Source organism: Schistocerca gregaria, chromosome 5, assembly GCF_023897955.1.
Source record: "Schistocerca gregaria isolate iqSchGreg1 chromosome 5, iqSchGreg1.2, whole genome shotgun sequence".
Taxonomy (NCBI): Eukaryota; Metazoa; Arthropoda; class Insecta; order Orthoptera; family Acrididae; genus Schistocerca; species Schistocerca gregaria.
Window position 1 is genome coordinate 275,238,093 of NC_064924.1, and position 13,350 is coordinate 275,251,442.

The 13,350-nt window shown below is 37.1% G+C and overlaps 1 protein-coding gene across 6 annotated transcripts in view; it reads left to right on the forward strand.

Annotated features, from left to right (window-relative positions):
• The window catches only part of LOC126272596 (GATOR complex protein WDR59), a 238,149-nt gene that overhangs the window by 5,212 nt on the left and 219,587 nt on the right, over window positions 1-13,350 (forward strand). For all 6 annotated transcript variants that reach the window (XR_007549246.1, XM_049975537.1, XM_049975533.1 and 3 more), the window contains exon 2: window positions 1,818-1,867. Coding sequence is in view for 5 of the 6 variants with exons in the window: in XM_049975537.1 (XP_049831494.1) it covers window positions 1,818-1,867 (50 nt within the window). In the remaining variant the exon portion in view is untranslated. The remainder of the gene's footprint in view (window positions 1-1,817; window positions 1,868-13,350) is intronic.

The window sequence follows — 13,350 nt, forward strand, 5'->3', positions numbered from 1 at the left end:
TTGTATTTTTGGAGGGAGAGATTATTGTCTTATTTATACGTATTTTCGTGTTTGGTGCCATGTGTATGTTGTGATGTCATAGGCACCAAATTGGAGGTGCTGAAAATGGCCATTTCTGCCATATTGATGATGTCCTGGATGGGTGGAATCGGATGCTTCTGTAATCTTCTGTCTAGCCCTCCGTGGATCTACCGAGAAATGCATCTCTCTCTCTCTTTGTGTGTGTGTGGGGGGGGGGGGGGCGGGGGGGTTGCATGGCAAATTCAGAGCAGTAGATGCATTCTGTGTTCAACATAAAAGTTCATGAGGTAAGATTTGTTCAGATTTAATGACAGCAAATTTATTTTGAAGCTGATAAGATATTTTGAGATATATTTATGATGATGTCTGGCTTTGACTGATTACACTAGTATTATAATATGCAACAAATCTTCCACTGATCTAGTGGGTGTTTGAATATCTTATGTGGTTCAAAGTAAACTTCCTGTCAGTAAATCTGAAGAAGTCTTGCTCCAACAATTTCTATGCTAAACACAGAATCCCACAAGATATGTATGTAGTACACATAGGTCAGTGGTTAAAAGTGTTTACTGCTCTGCTGTTCCGAATTCTTACCCACCTGGAAACTTAATTTCCTCTACTTGCTTTGGTTACTTGCACTATATTATGCATTATAGTATTGTATTTGGGGTAATTTATCAAAGTAAAAGAAAATTTTCTATCTCAAGGAAAAAGTCATCCAACAACTTCCTGTTGTACACTTCAGTACAATTTCCCAATACATTTATCCATCTTAACATTTGAACAATTCAACTATTGGGGATGTATGCACTATGAAAATAATGAAATTACCCATGATTACAATACAGGAACAAAATCTGATTTGCATTATGCTTCAGTTATTCCCCAGAAAGGTGTAAAATACACTGATATAAAAAGTGTTAAACTTAATACCATGTAATTTTGAATGTTTACAAGATAGTTATGTGCTCTTAAAAATGTAAAGATGTGTTTAATTGGTAAGACCAGTAATTTTTGAAAAGATACGGACAAAGTACTTTACTCTAGGATTTTAAAAAGAATGGAAAATAAAAAACAGTCCTTGAAATATGTGAAATATTATGTCAGTACTCTGTTATATTTTCTATCTAGTTGAAACATTTCTACTTTGACATGTTCCTCACACTGGCATAAGAGACATGGAAATGAACCATTACAATAAGTAAATGCAATACAAATAAATTGTAAAACCACTCTAGTTGCTCTGTAGAGCTTTATTTAGGCCACTACCAGATCTGACTTTTCCATTAAGGCATTTTTCAAGAGGTTCTGAAAACTACCATGTATATTGGATTGATGTTCATATGTGTTAAATACACATATAAATATTTAGCACAGTTTTCAGAACCACTTGAATATGACTTAATTGAAGAGCTTAAACTGGTAATGGACTAAATTAAACTCTACAGAGTGCTTTTATGTTAATTAAAGAAACAGTTGTGGAGCACACGGAGAAATAACAAATAAATTGACTAACTGTAGAGCATGATTTTATTATATGGAATCGTTCTAGTGACCGTATACTAGTGTGTTTCATAAAGTGCATTGTGTGCCAAACTTGAGGTTGCATTAAGCATGCGTTCATAAGGACAACTGAATTTCTGTTGCTTCTGTTACTACAGACAGTATACAGAAAGTCAGCTTGTAGCTACAATATCAGCAATTATTATATAGGCATTCCTTTTTTTCTCTTGTCTATTTAAAAATGTTGGACTTTTATATATTTTGCTTTATCTCTCTGTTGATTATTGTTTCAGGCGAGTGCAATGGCTGTAGACTGGACAGGAGTTTATGTTTTGTTGGCAGGGTAAGTGCTGCAGATACAGCAGTAGACTTCATTTGAAAACATCCATTCCTTTAAAATGATGGAAGTTGCGTTTAATGCATGCACATCCATATACCTGAAAGTGGCACTACTTAGTATTTCCTATACGCCACCTTCAAGTTGATCTTATTGCACAGTTAAACTTGCTACTTTAATCAACTGGACAAGCAAAGTAAATGTAATTTCAGCATTCTCAGGGAGATTTTGCTAAATTAAAAAGATTTACTTGTGTGCAAACATAAATCCACAGCAGTGATTGAAGCAGTAAAAGCTAGAGTCAATACCTCTTTTGTATGCTTAGTGTCCATAGTTATGCAAACACACAATTCATTCATGTCTAGTAAATGCAACTACCGCAAAACATTTGTCATTGTATGTCTTTGATTTAATGAGTAACACCCATCATCAGTGGTCAGAACAAAGGGGGGTGTAACAGTGCCTTTTCTTTCTTTTGTATCCAAACAGTTAGTTATTTAGGCTACTGAAACAAGTCTCTGTTACTTATTGTCAATCCTTGTTTTTCACCCTCATTGGCAACTTACTTTTACATTTGTTGTTTCCTTGGACCTGCCATTGTTGCTTGTATGCTTTTGACTTTCTTTCTTACCAAATCATGACATTTTCAGCTCATATAAAAACAAAGATTCCAAGACTTACCAAGCGGGAAAGTGCCGGCAGACAGGCACAATGAACAAAACACACAAACACACACACAGAATTACTAGCTTTCGCAACCGATGGTTGCTTCTTCAGGAAGGAGAGGGAAAGACGAAAGGATGTGGGTTTTAAGGGAGAGGATAAGGAGTCATTCCAATCCCGGGAGCGGAAAGACTTCCCTTAGGGGGAAAAAAAGGACAGGTGTACACTCGCCCATAGATGGATGTGTGTGTGTGTGTGTGTGTGTGTGTGTGTGTGTGTGTGTGTGTGTGTGTGTGTGTGTGCGAGTGTACATCTGTCCTTTTTTTCCCCTTAGGGAAGTCTTTCCGCTCCCGGGATTGGAATGACTCCTTACCCTCCCCCTTAAAACCCACATCCTTTCGTCTTTCCCTCTCCTTCCTGAAGAAGCAACCATCGGTTGCGAAAGCTAGCAATTCTGTGTGTGTGTTTGTGTGTTTTGTTCATGTGCCTGTCTGCCGGCGCTTTCCCGCTTGGTAAGTCTTGGAATCTTTGTTTTTAATATATTTTTCCCATGTGGAAGTTTCTTTCTATTTTATTTACATCATCAGAAGAGAGAATATAGCGTTTTTAGTTGTTAAACGACTTTTAGAGCCAAACTGTACATTTGACAGCAAATTGTGTAATATAAAATGATCGATTATCTTTGCATACAGAGCCTTTTCAATAACTTAAACAAACACAGACGGAATAAAATAGGTTTAAAATTATTTACATTATCCCTTTCTTCCTTTTTATAAAGTGGCTTCACTACTGAGTACTTTAATCCTTCAGGAAACTGACCGTTCCTAAAGAAAAAATTACAAATGTGGCTAAATACAGGGCTAACATGTGCAGAACAGTACTTTAATGTTCTGCTAGGCACTCCATCATAACTATGAGAGTCCTTAGACTTCAGTGATTTAATTATTGACTTAATCTCCTTCTTGTCTGTCTCACAGAGGAGTATTTCAGACATCAATCTCGGAAAGGCATTTGCCAATAAAGTTATGTGATTCCCTTTAGAAACTAAATTTTTATTTAATTCACCAGCAATGCTCAGAAAATGATTGTTAAATACTGTACATATATCTGATTTATCATTAACAGAAATATTTTACTGCGAACTGACTTTATATCATCGACCTTGTCCTGCTGACCAGACACTTCCTTCACAACTGACCATTTGGTTTTAATTTTATCCTCTGAATTAACTGTTCTATTTGGATACCACATACTCTTCACTTTTCACTTTCCTAATAACATTTTTAAGCACTTTACAGTACTGTTTGTAATGGGCTACTGTAGCTTGATTGTGACTACTTCCAACATTTTGATATAATTCCTGCTTTGTTCTAATAGATACCCTTATCCCACTAGTCAGCCACTCAGGCTGCCTATTACTGCTAATATCCCATTTAGAACATTCTAATGGAAAGCAACTCTCAAAGAGTATGAGATGTGTTAAGGAAAGCATTATATTTGTCGTCTATGTTATCAGCACTATAAACATCCTGCCACTCTTGTTCCTTGACAAAGTTTAAAACACTCTCTGTTGTTGTTGGATGAACTTTCCTACATAGTTTGTAATTAAATTTGACATTTGTTTGCGTGCTGAAGCCTTTAGTGTTAAAATTTGTGCATCATGGCCTGAAAGGCCATTCACCCTTTTACTAACAGAATGCCCATCTAGTAAAGAAGAATGAATAAAAATGTTGTCTGTGGCTGTACTACTGTTCCCCTGCACCCTAGTTGGAAGAAACACAGTCTACATCAGATCATATGAGTTTATGAGATCTACCAACATCCTTTTTCTTGCACCATCATATGCAAAATGTATATTGAAGTCACCACAATAACTAACTTCTGGTACTTCCTACAAAATGAATCAAGAATCCTCTCTCGATTGAGCAGAAATGCTATAAACAACAACAATTAGAAGTTTAATTTCACTAAATTCAGCTGCCCCTGCACAACATTCAAATATCTGTTAAGTGCAGTGCTGTGATACGTCTGTGGACTCAAATGAAATACTGTTTTTAGGTACATAACCACTCCCACACCCTGCAAGGAACTCCTTGAAAAACAGCCAGATAATCTGTATCCTGATAAAGGTAGCCTATAAATTGTCAAATTATTTAAGTGGTGCTCTGATATACCAATAATTTTAGAGTCAACATCTATATGCAGTTCACTAACTTTATCTCTAATACCTCTTATATTGTGATGAAATATGCTAATTCCTTCTGTACTTGGAAATGTTATATCCTGTGAAGGTAAGCCCTTAGAGGGACTTCCTTTAAGCAGGTATACTTATCAGCTGACTTCAATCTAAAAAAGGTGTAGCTCTAACATAAACTACTACAGGAATTTTTCCATGAGTGATCCCACCACCACCACCACCACCACCCACTACACTGATACCTATAAACTTTGCTAACATACCCTTCCCAAACCTAAGATGGTGCATTGATTAGCAAGCTGCACTCGTATTTGGGAGGATGACAGTTCAAACCCACGTCCGGCCGTCCTGATTTATGCAGGGATGGTTGCTTTGAAGAGACACGGCCAACTTCTTTCCCTAATCCGATGGGACCGATGACCTCACTGTTTTGACCCCCTCCTCCAATTCAACCAACCAACCAACCAATCGCGTGTGCGCGCCCCCCCCCCCCCCCCCCCCACACACACACACACATTTTTTATTTTTTTTTATTTTTTTTAAAAAAAATATGTATGGATATTAAAAGTCCTGATAGAGGGAGCAAAGATTTTTAACTGCACACAGTGTTCATCAGATCTCATTTACTAATGTTGCTGAGCAATTCTGCAACCAGTTCTGTCACTTCTTTATTTATTTATCTATTCCGTGTGATCTGATGGTACACAGTGTGTTGCAGATGTTGGAAAATATCATTTAACATTGTTAACATATATTAACATAGGCCTATAGTATTCTAATGTATTATATTGCTCAATTGTTTTCAATTTAACACAAACAGCAAGATTACTGTTCTAAGTATTCATTTACAGAGTAAAAACAGTGCCACAACAAATATGACTTCACGGCTTTGCTAAATTTTATGTTGTCTTCGATGGACTTAATACTAGTGGGAAGATTGTTGAAAAGTTGGAAGCCCATGTGGAAAGCTTGTATGTATAAGATGCAGGTTTGCAGTTTTCCTGGTCTTGTGTTCATGTATTTTATTATTTTTTATGACTCTGGGGTCAGTTGGCTCTATGTGGTTTCTGAAAAATTTTAGAGTCTCAAGAATGTAGAGGCAAGGCAGTGTAAGGATTTCCAACTTTCTGAAGATGGGTTTGCAGGAGTCTCTGTGTTTGTTCCCAGTAATAATCCTCATTGCTCTCTTCTGGATTTTGAATGTGCTCAGAGCAGTTGGAGCATTTCTCCAGAATATTACACCATATTTTAGGTGGGCTTGTATGTAAGTGTAGTATGCACTGGTTAATGTTTTCAGGCTAGTACATGTTTTCAATACACTCAATGCATAACAGTCAGTACAAATCCTGGCATTTATGTTTCCTGTATGTGTATTCCATTTCAGGTTATCTTGAACCCACAGACCCAGGAATTTGAAAACAGTGTTGTATCTATAGTCTGATTATTTACAGTGACAAATGGCTGAGAGGAATTTGCATTTTGTGAAAGTTCGTGGAAGCTGTCTTTTTGGTGTTGATAGTTAATCTGTTGATTTTAGCCCAGTTGCTGATTTGTTCAGTGGCCAAGTTCACAGCTTTTTGCACAGCCTCTGTATTCTCTCCTTTGAGGAGTACAGTTGTGTAATCAGCAAATATCATTGTTTTGTGTGTATCAACATTCAGGCTCAAGTCATTAATATACAGGAGGAAAAGTAGGGGTCCCAAATCTACAGAAACATTGGATGCACCACATTACTCAAATTTTATGTAGCATGGCAAAGTACAATTTTAATATATTGTGAAATCTTAACATTCTGTGTACCTTATTGTATTTACATCATCGTAACAATATCTAATTAAATTCATAGGTATCACTTAGTACATCCATTCTCCAATTGTAATGTTGACAATAGACAGGAACTTTGTGATGAGTTATTTGTAGATGCTATTAGTGAAATTTTTTGTGTCAAAAGACTAAAATGGATAATAATTTTCTGAATAACTTGCATGCGCTCTGTCATATTATAATTAATAAAGACAAAAAATGTAGCCGTTTAGTAATTGCTAGCATTACTACTGTAGCTCACAAACTTCTAATCACATTTACTGTTTCAGTATTCCAAGATTTATTTGTTTTGTGTCCTGGAACTTGGATATTGATGTATGTAGCTTCATTTTAATTGTGAACAGTTTCATAAAATGAGACTTATTGTGGTAAATTGAGGAAATAAAAGAAAAGTGCAGAACAAGTTTTAAAACTTTTGCAGTTGATAATTTAGCACCTGATACACTAATAAATTTTCTGTAATGATAGTAATATGTGCTATTGAACAAGGAAATTAGAAGAAGAAGATTTCGAGGAAGCAAATGCAAGTAAGTTGTCTGGGTATATGCAGCACAGAAATAAAGAGAACATAGGAAACAGGTATTGCCAAATTAAAGCCTGGATAACAGAGTTGGTAAGAGCATTGCCCATGAAATGCACTGCTCCAGATTTGAGTGTGATTCAGAGTTTTAATACACGAAGAAGTTTCAAGGAGGTAATGCTGCAGAGAGATTTTACAAAGTTAGAAATGCAGTGTAAGGAAATATGTAAAAATTAAGTTTTGAACAAAAATATATAGGTATTATATAGTCCTTAGCTGTATCTTTTTTTAATTTATAGTGTTCCTGGAAAAATCCAGCATTGCTACAAGTTCTGGAAATCGGGGAATTTCAAACGTGTCAAGGAATTCAGGGAAATTGGAAAAAACACAGGAAAAATCTCATTTTTTACCTCAGTAGATGAAATGCTTTGTTTACTGAGATGTCACAGCGTAGTACATGCACCACTTCCCTATTCCCTCATTCTTACTGATTCTCCCCTTCCTGCCACTCGGCTCAGCTTGCAGTCAGTGCTGCCGCCACTTCTTGCCACTAGCCTAGCAGCTGCCAACGAGAGGCAGGGAGACATGGGGGGTGGTTTGTTTGGACCTGATTCTCTGAGACTGTAGATGCAGAGGTCAGAGGTGATGGTGATGTTTGCATGAGTTGTGTCTAAGTGATTTTTTGAATGTGTGTGTGCGCACATTTTAAGACAAAGGCTGTGGCTGAAAATTTAGTTGTGAGAATGTATTGTCTTTTCTGCTTACCTCTCTGTGGCTCAGCAGTCATCTTTAGTGAGTTGCTACCTATTCTCGTTATTATTGATTCTCAGAGCATTCACACCAGTTATCTGTTGCATCAGTTGATCATCATCATCTACATCTACATGACTACTCTGCAATTCACATTTAAGTGCTTGGCAGAGGGTTCATCGAACCACAATCATACTATCTCTCTACTCATTTTATCAACGTGATGTCTGTGACACCACACAAAAATGGATTTCTACAATGGGCCAAAACTGCAGGCCATTTCTCTGGGTGTATCTAATGGATCAGGCCTGTCAATCTGAAGGCCACTGTTTCCCATAAACGTGCAGGCCCTGCCCTTCAGATCTTGTCTCTCCGATCAGCCTGCAGGCTGGATCTGTTTGTGTGTGGTGTAATGCGGCAGATTTTCGTGGTTTATCCACGGACCCAGGACTGTGTTGCCCCTGGGCAGGCCAGAGGCCGCAGGCGATGGATTTCAGGAATTGCGACTATCTCAATACAATTTCATTGTACAGTGTGGCATTTTATGGATGTTTCATTTATTCTTGTATATTTTGAACCTATGAAAGTAGTTTATGCATTAGAAAGTGAGGACGATAAGAAGAAGAAAATTGTGGCAGTCACTTACTGGTTGCAAGCTATGTACTCATATATTTCTTGAAAGAAAAATCTCACAGTACCTGTAAAATAATAGACATAAAACAGTGGGTAATAACTGACAATAACAAACGTAGTACCACCTATGGTGTTGGTTTACACAATTCTTCCCCACCTTATACACTTCTTCAAGAGACCTACTTTTTTATGAGGTTATTTCTCAAATCAGTGAAGGTATTTTAAATGTGCTTGAGACTCCAGGGAAACATGTATTTTTGTCACCAAATATGTTACGTTTCATTGAAATAAAATACTGCCAGTGGTCCTAATGGAACTCCATTTGGTTTGCTTTTTCCACCTAAAAACAGTCCATTACAGTAGACGTTGATATTAGTACTTAAGATTTTTGCTCGCGTCAGAAAATGCCATCTGTGTGCAAGTTTTTTTTAATATTTCCCTCATTTGGCACTATTGTTTCTCGTACCATAGCTTCAGAGATAGATTAAAAATTCCTTCAGTTATTATGAAGCAGCCATGGACAATATGATCACACAAATGAAGAATTTTTTCATCTCAAATTTTGTAGCTTAGTTTCTATAACAGCACTGTGATCCACAGTTGCAATACTGTTTAGAAATTTTTCAACCATCTCTTTGTATGTCCTATTTTTTACATTTTTGGTGTAGCATTCATGTGTCAGTTTTCACAATCCAGATGTTTCACACTACAGTTGTATTTTTTTCGATAGCTTCATTGGTCCAGCCCTTTCATTATATTTGTAACAACTCAAATTTGCTGTCACGTGAAAACCACTCACTCAAAAGTGGCGAATTTCAAGTAACAGCTACATTTCTGCTATTTCCTTGTTAAAATTCATTTCCTTTGGCATAAAAAGCAGTGTTCGCACATTGTCACCTCACTAACATCCTAATGCAATTGCAGTTATGACAGAATCCGGAAACAGTTGTTTATTAAATGAGGAAATATGGTCAATTTAAGTAAAATTTTTATGAAAAATCACATTTTCGGAATAAAATCAAACATTTAATTTCTTAACTTATCTTTTTACGAAGCCACACTAATTTTCATTTCAGCAGCTATCGAAGACTTAAAAAAATTAAATCATAACGCAGTAGATAAGAAAATTCTGTGCTGTCATCTGCCAAAATCACATTGTGATATCTTGGACTGTTTCTAAGGCAAGAGGGTTTTGTGAATATTTTATTCTCACAGTCTCAAGGTTTAGCCTCCTTCAACACACAGGCGGGAGATGCAGGTATCAAAGAATCTGCTGAAAATTTCCGTGGCTTCTCAGGAAAATCTGTTATTGTGTGGCATATCACCTTTGAAGGTGCACCAGCTTTTGATTGTTACTGGAGCGATTTCAGCTAACAACTTTTCATCCTTAGTCATTTGGCAACGCTCATAGTGTTCTAATAGTGTATCATGGTGAAACCAAGCAAGGTGAAATTCAATGCTGAATGGCTTAGTGACTCAAGGTCTGAGGGCATCAAGGCCCACAATACATCAGAATTCCAGGCATATTGCACAGTAAGCAGAAAGTCTTTTGCTCTCTGCAGCATAGGGAAGATGGCCATAATCAGCCATGTGGAAGGAGCTAAGCATTCCAAGGTATTCGCGGTGGCCAAGAAGACCCGGGACATTTGTCTTTTTCATCAGTCCTCAGTAAGTGAAGTGCTACAACTGTTACATGATGCGTAGGCTCATACACACCATCTCACTGACCTTAATGTGATTTTAATTTCAATGACTGCATTATTTTTCACTCTGCTGTTTTGGTTCTGCATTAGGCCATTAAAAAGGTATTCGAACAATGCTTTGAAAGGTAAGCGAGGAGAACCAAAACATCAGGCGAGATGGGAAACCTCGCCAACAGAGTGGTGCTCAAAGGTGACCAACAGACTTTGGCATTTTTGACGTACTCTCTCACAACTTTATGTAACCTATCCTTTTCTAATGTCAAGTGTTTATGCTCATTATGAAAACATGATACTGGTTTTTCAGGGAAGAGGGAGGACTGGAAAGGTACACCTCACCCCATGCTTTCCTGATGTTCGTGTTGTTATTGCTTCCATTTTAGACGAGGGGGTTCATTTCATTAATCCCTTGTTCATCACACCTGCATTCTGAAACCGGACATATCCATGTATTGACAACCACTATTTTCCCCTTCATAGTGCAGACCTGCCTACTGTCCTGATTTAGGTGAGAGCCTCCCGATTTTCAGCTTTTCCTCCTGCATCCTGATAGTATCATTATTTCTCCCGAGTCTTAGTTAATGTTCATCAAACCTAAGACTATTGTTTTGAAAACCCATCATTTCGGTTTTTGGCCCTTTGTGCAAAGTCTTTTATTCTTATTCTTTTTAATCGATGTACTTCTCGGTGTTTGTGGAAGTCACAAAGTCGCGTGCTTTTGTACTTTTTCCTCTTTGCTGTGCATTTTGTAGAATGTATACTCATATTGTCTAGTTTTGTGCTCTGTTTGGACTTGCATTTGTCTTTTGTCACTGTGCCAGTGCTGCCAGGTTAGTGGTTTACCCACCAAATCTGGTGGTTTTGAGTGCCTGTCTAGTGGCTAGTGGGAATTAGGGTAGATGGTAGTTATAAGAATCGAGGGACAGGAAAGGGAAGCAGCGGTTGGGAAGGGAGTGAGACAGTGTTGTAGCCTATCCCTGATGTTATGCAGATGACTTGTACTTTTGTCAGAGACAGCAAAGGATCTGGAAGAGCAGTTGATCGGAATGGATAGTGCTTTGGAAGGGAGATATAAGAGGAACATCAACAAAAGCAGAATGAGGATAATGGAATGTTATCTAATTAAATCAGATGATTTTGAGAAAATTAGATTAGGAAATGAGACACTCGCAGTAGGAGATGAATTTTGCTATTTGGGAAGCAAAATAACTGATGATGGGTGAAGTAGAGAGAATATAAAATGTAGACTGGCAATGGCAAGGAAAGCTTTTCTGAAGAAGAGAAGTTTGTTAACATCGAGCATAGGTTTAAGTGTAAGGGAATCTTTTCTGAAAGTATTTGTATGGAGTGTAGCCATGTATGGAGGTGAAACATGAACGATAGTATAGCCAAGAAGAGAATAGATGAATTTGAAATGTGGTGCTACAGAAGAGTACTGAAGAGTAGATGGGTAGATCACGTAACTAACGAGGAGCTACTGAGTAGAATTGGGGAGAAGAGAAGTTTGTGGCACAACTTGACTAGAAGAAGGGATCGGTTGGTAGGACATGTTCTGAGGCCTCAAGGTGTCATCAGAGGGAAGTGCAGAGGTAAAAATCATAGAGGAAGACCAAGACATGAATACACTAAACAAATTCATGAGAGTGTAGGTTGCAGTTCTTACTCGGAGATGAACAATCTTGCATCAAATAATACTTCCCTTATCATTGACAGTAGAAGGGTAGGAATTAGAGAATCCCGTAGAATAGTAGTAAAAGATGGAGAGGACGAATATATTGACAATGGGGAACGATTGATTGCAATTTGTGAACAATTTGATCTAAAAATTACCAATACATTTTTCAAACATAAGGACATTCATAAATATACTTGGCAGCAGAACGCTAACGAACTTCGTTCTATAATAGATTATATTATCATTAGGCAAACTAGTAGTTTCAAGGCAGTAGATGTCAGATCTTATAGAGGAGCCCTGTGTGGATCAGACAACTATCTAGTAAAAATGAAGTCTTTCTGACCAGGGAAGAATACAAGGAATGATACAAGTAAAATAAATAAGATGAACCAGACTGAGAAAGATGAAAATTTACCTTTTAATATTGACAGCCTACAAGACGAAAGTATCAGAACACTCTTTGCAACCAGGATGGAAAGGAAACTGCTTGAATCATTTGTAGGAAGTACAGAGGAAATATATGACTATATAAAAACTAATGTGAAAATAATAGCAACAGAGGTGTTGGGGAAAAAAGATAGCAACCACAACTGTGCAGCAGAGTGGTGGTCAGGGGAAATAGAGGTCCTCGTAGAGAGAAACGAAATGCGTTCCTTCAGTGGTTGAATGATAAATCAAAAGAAACAAGATCAATATAGAAGGAAAAAAAGAATGAAGTGATGAAAAAAATAAGTATGGCAAAAAATGAAGCATGGGAAACAACATGTGCCACGGTGAATAGCAAATTAGGATTTGGGAGAGTAAAAGAAGCATGGGGAGAGCAAAAGAAGCATGGTCAGTATTAAAAGGGCTTCGACAGGATACAAAAAGCAAAACCAATCTCCAACTGATAACACAAAAGGAATGGGAATAGTATTTCCAAAAATTATTAAGTGACAGAGAAGAACGTCTAGAAGAAGGAACCGTGGAAGAAAAAGGACATGAAGATGATGAGATCCTGATTTTCGAAAATAAAGTACTTCAGGTATTGAGAACAGGAAAGAATGGTAAATCACCTGGACCAGGCAGTATCAATCTGGAGTGTCTGAAATATGGTGGTGACAAAATTGTGAAACTGATAACAAAGCTCTTCAAGAAAATGATACATGGAGATTCAGTACCCCACGAGATGAAGCTAGGTTACATTAGTACAATATTTAAGAAAGGGGATTGCAAAATTTGTTCAAACTATCGAGGAATTTGTTACAAACACATTAATGAGAATTTTTGTGAAAGTAATTAAAAACAAACTGGAAAACAACAATGTGGATTCACAACTGGTAGATCATGTGTGGACCATATTTTCACATTGACAGATTTTGGAGAAACATAGGGAAAAATAAAAAAAATATATAGGATTAATTTTCATAGATCTAGAAAAAGCATATGATACTGTTCCAAGAAAATTACTTTGGAGAGCACTACATATGGCAAACATAAATCATTCCTTGATTAAAATAATATAACAGATGTATAAAGATAGTATTT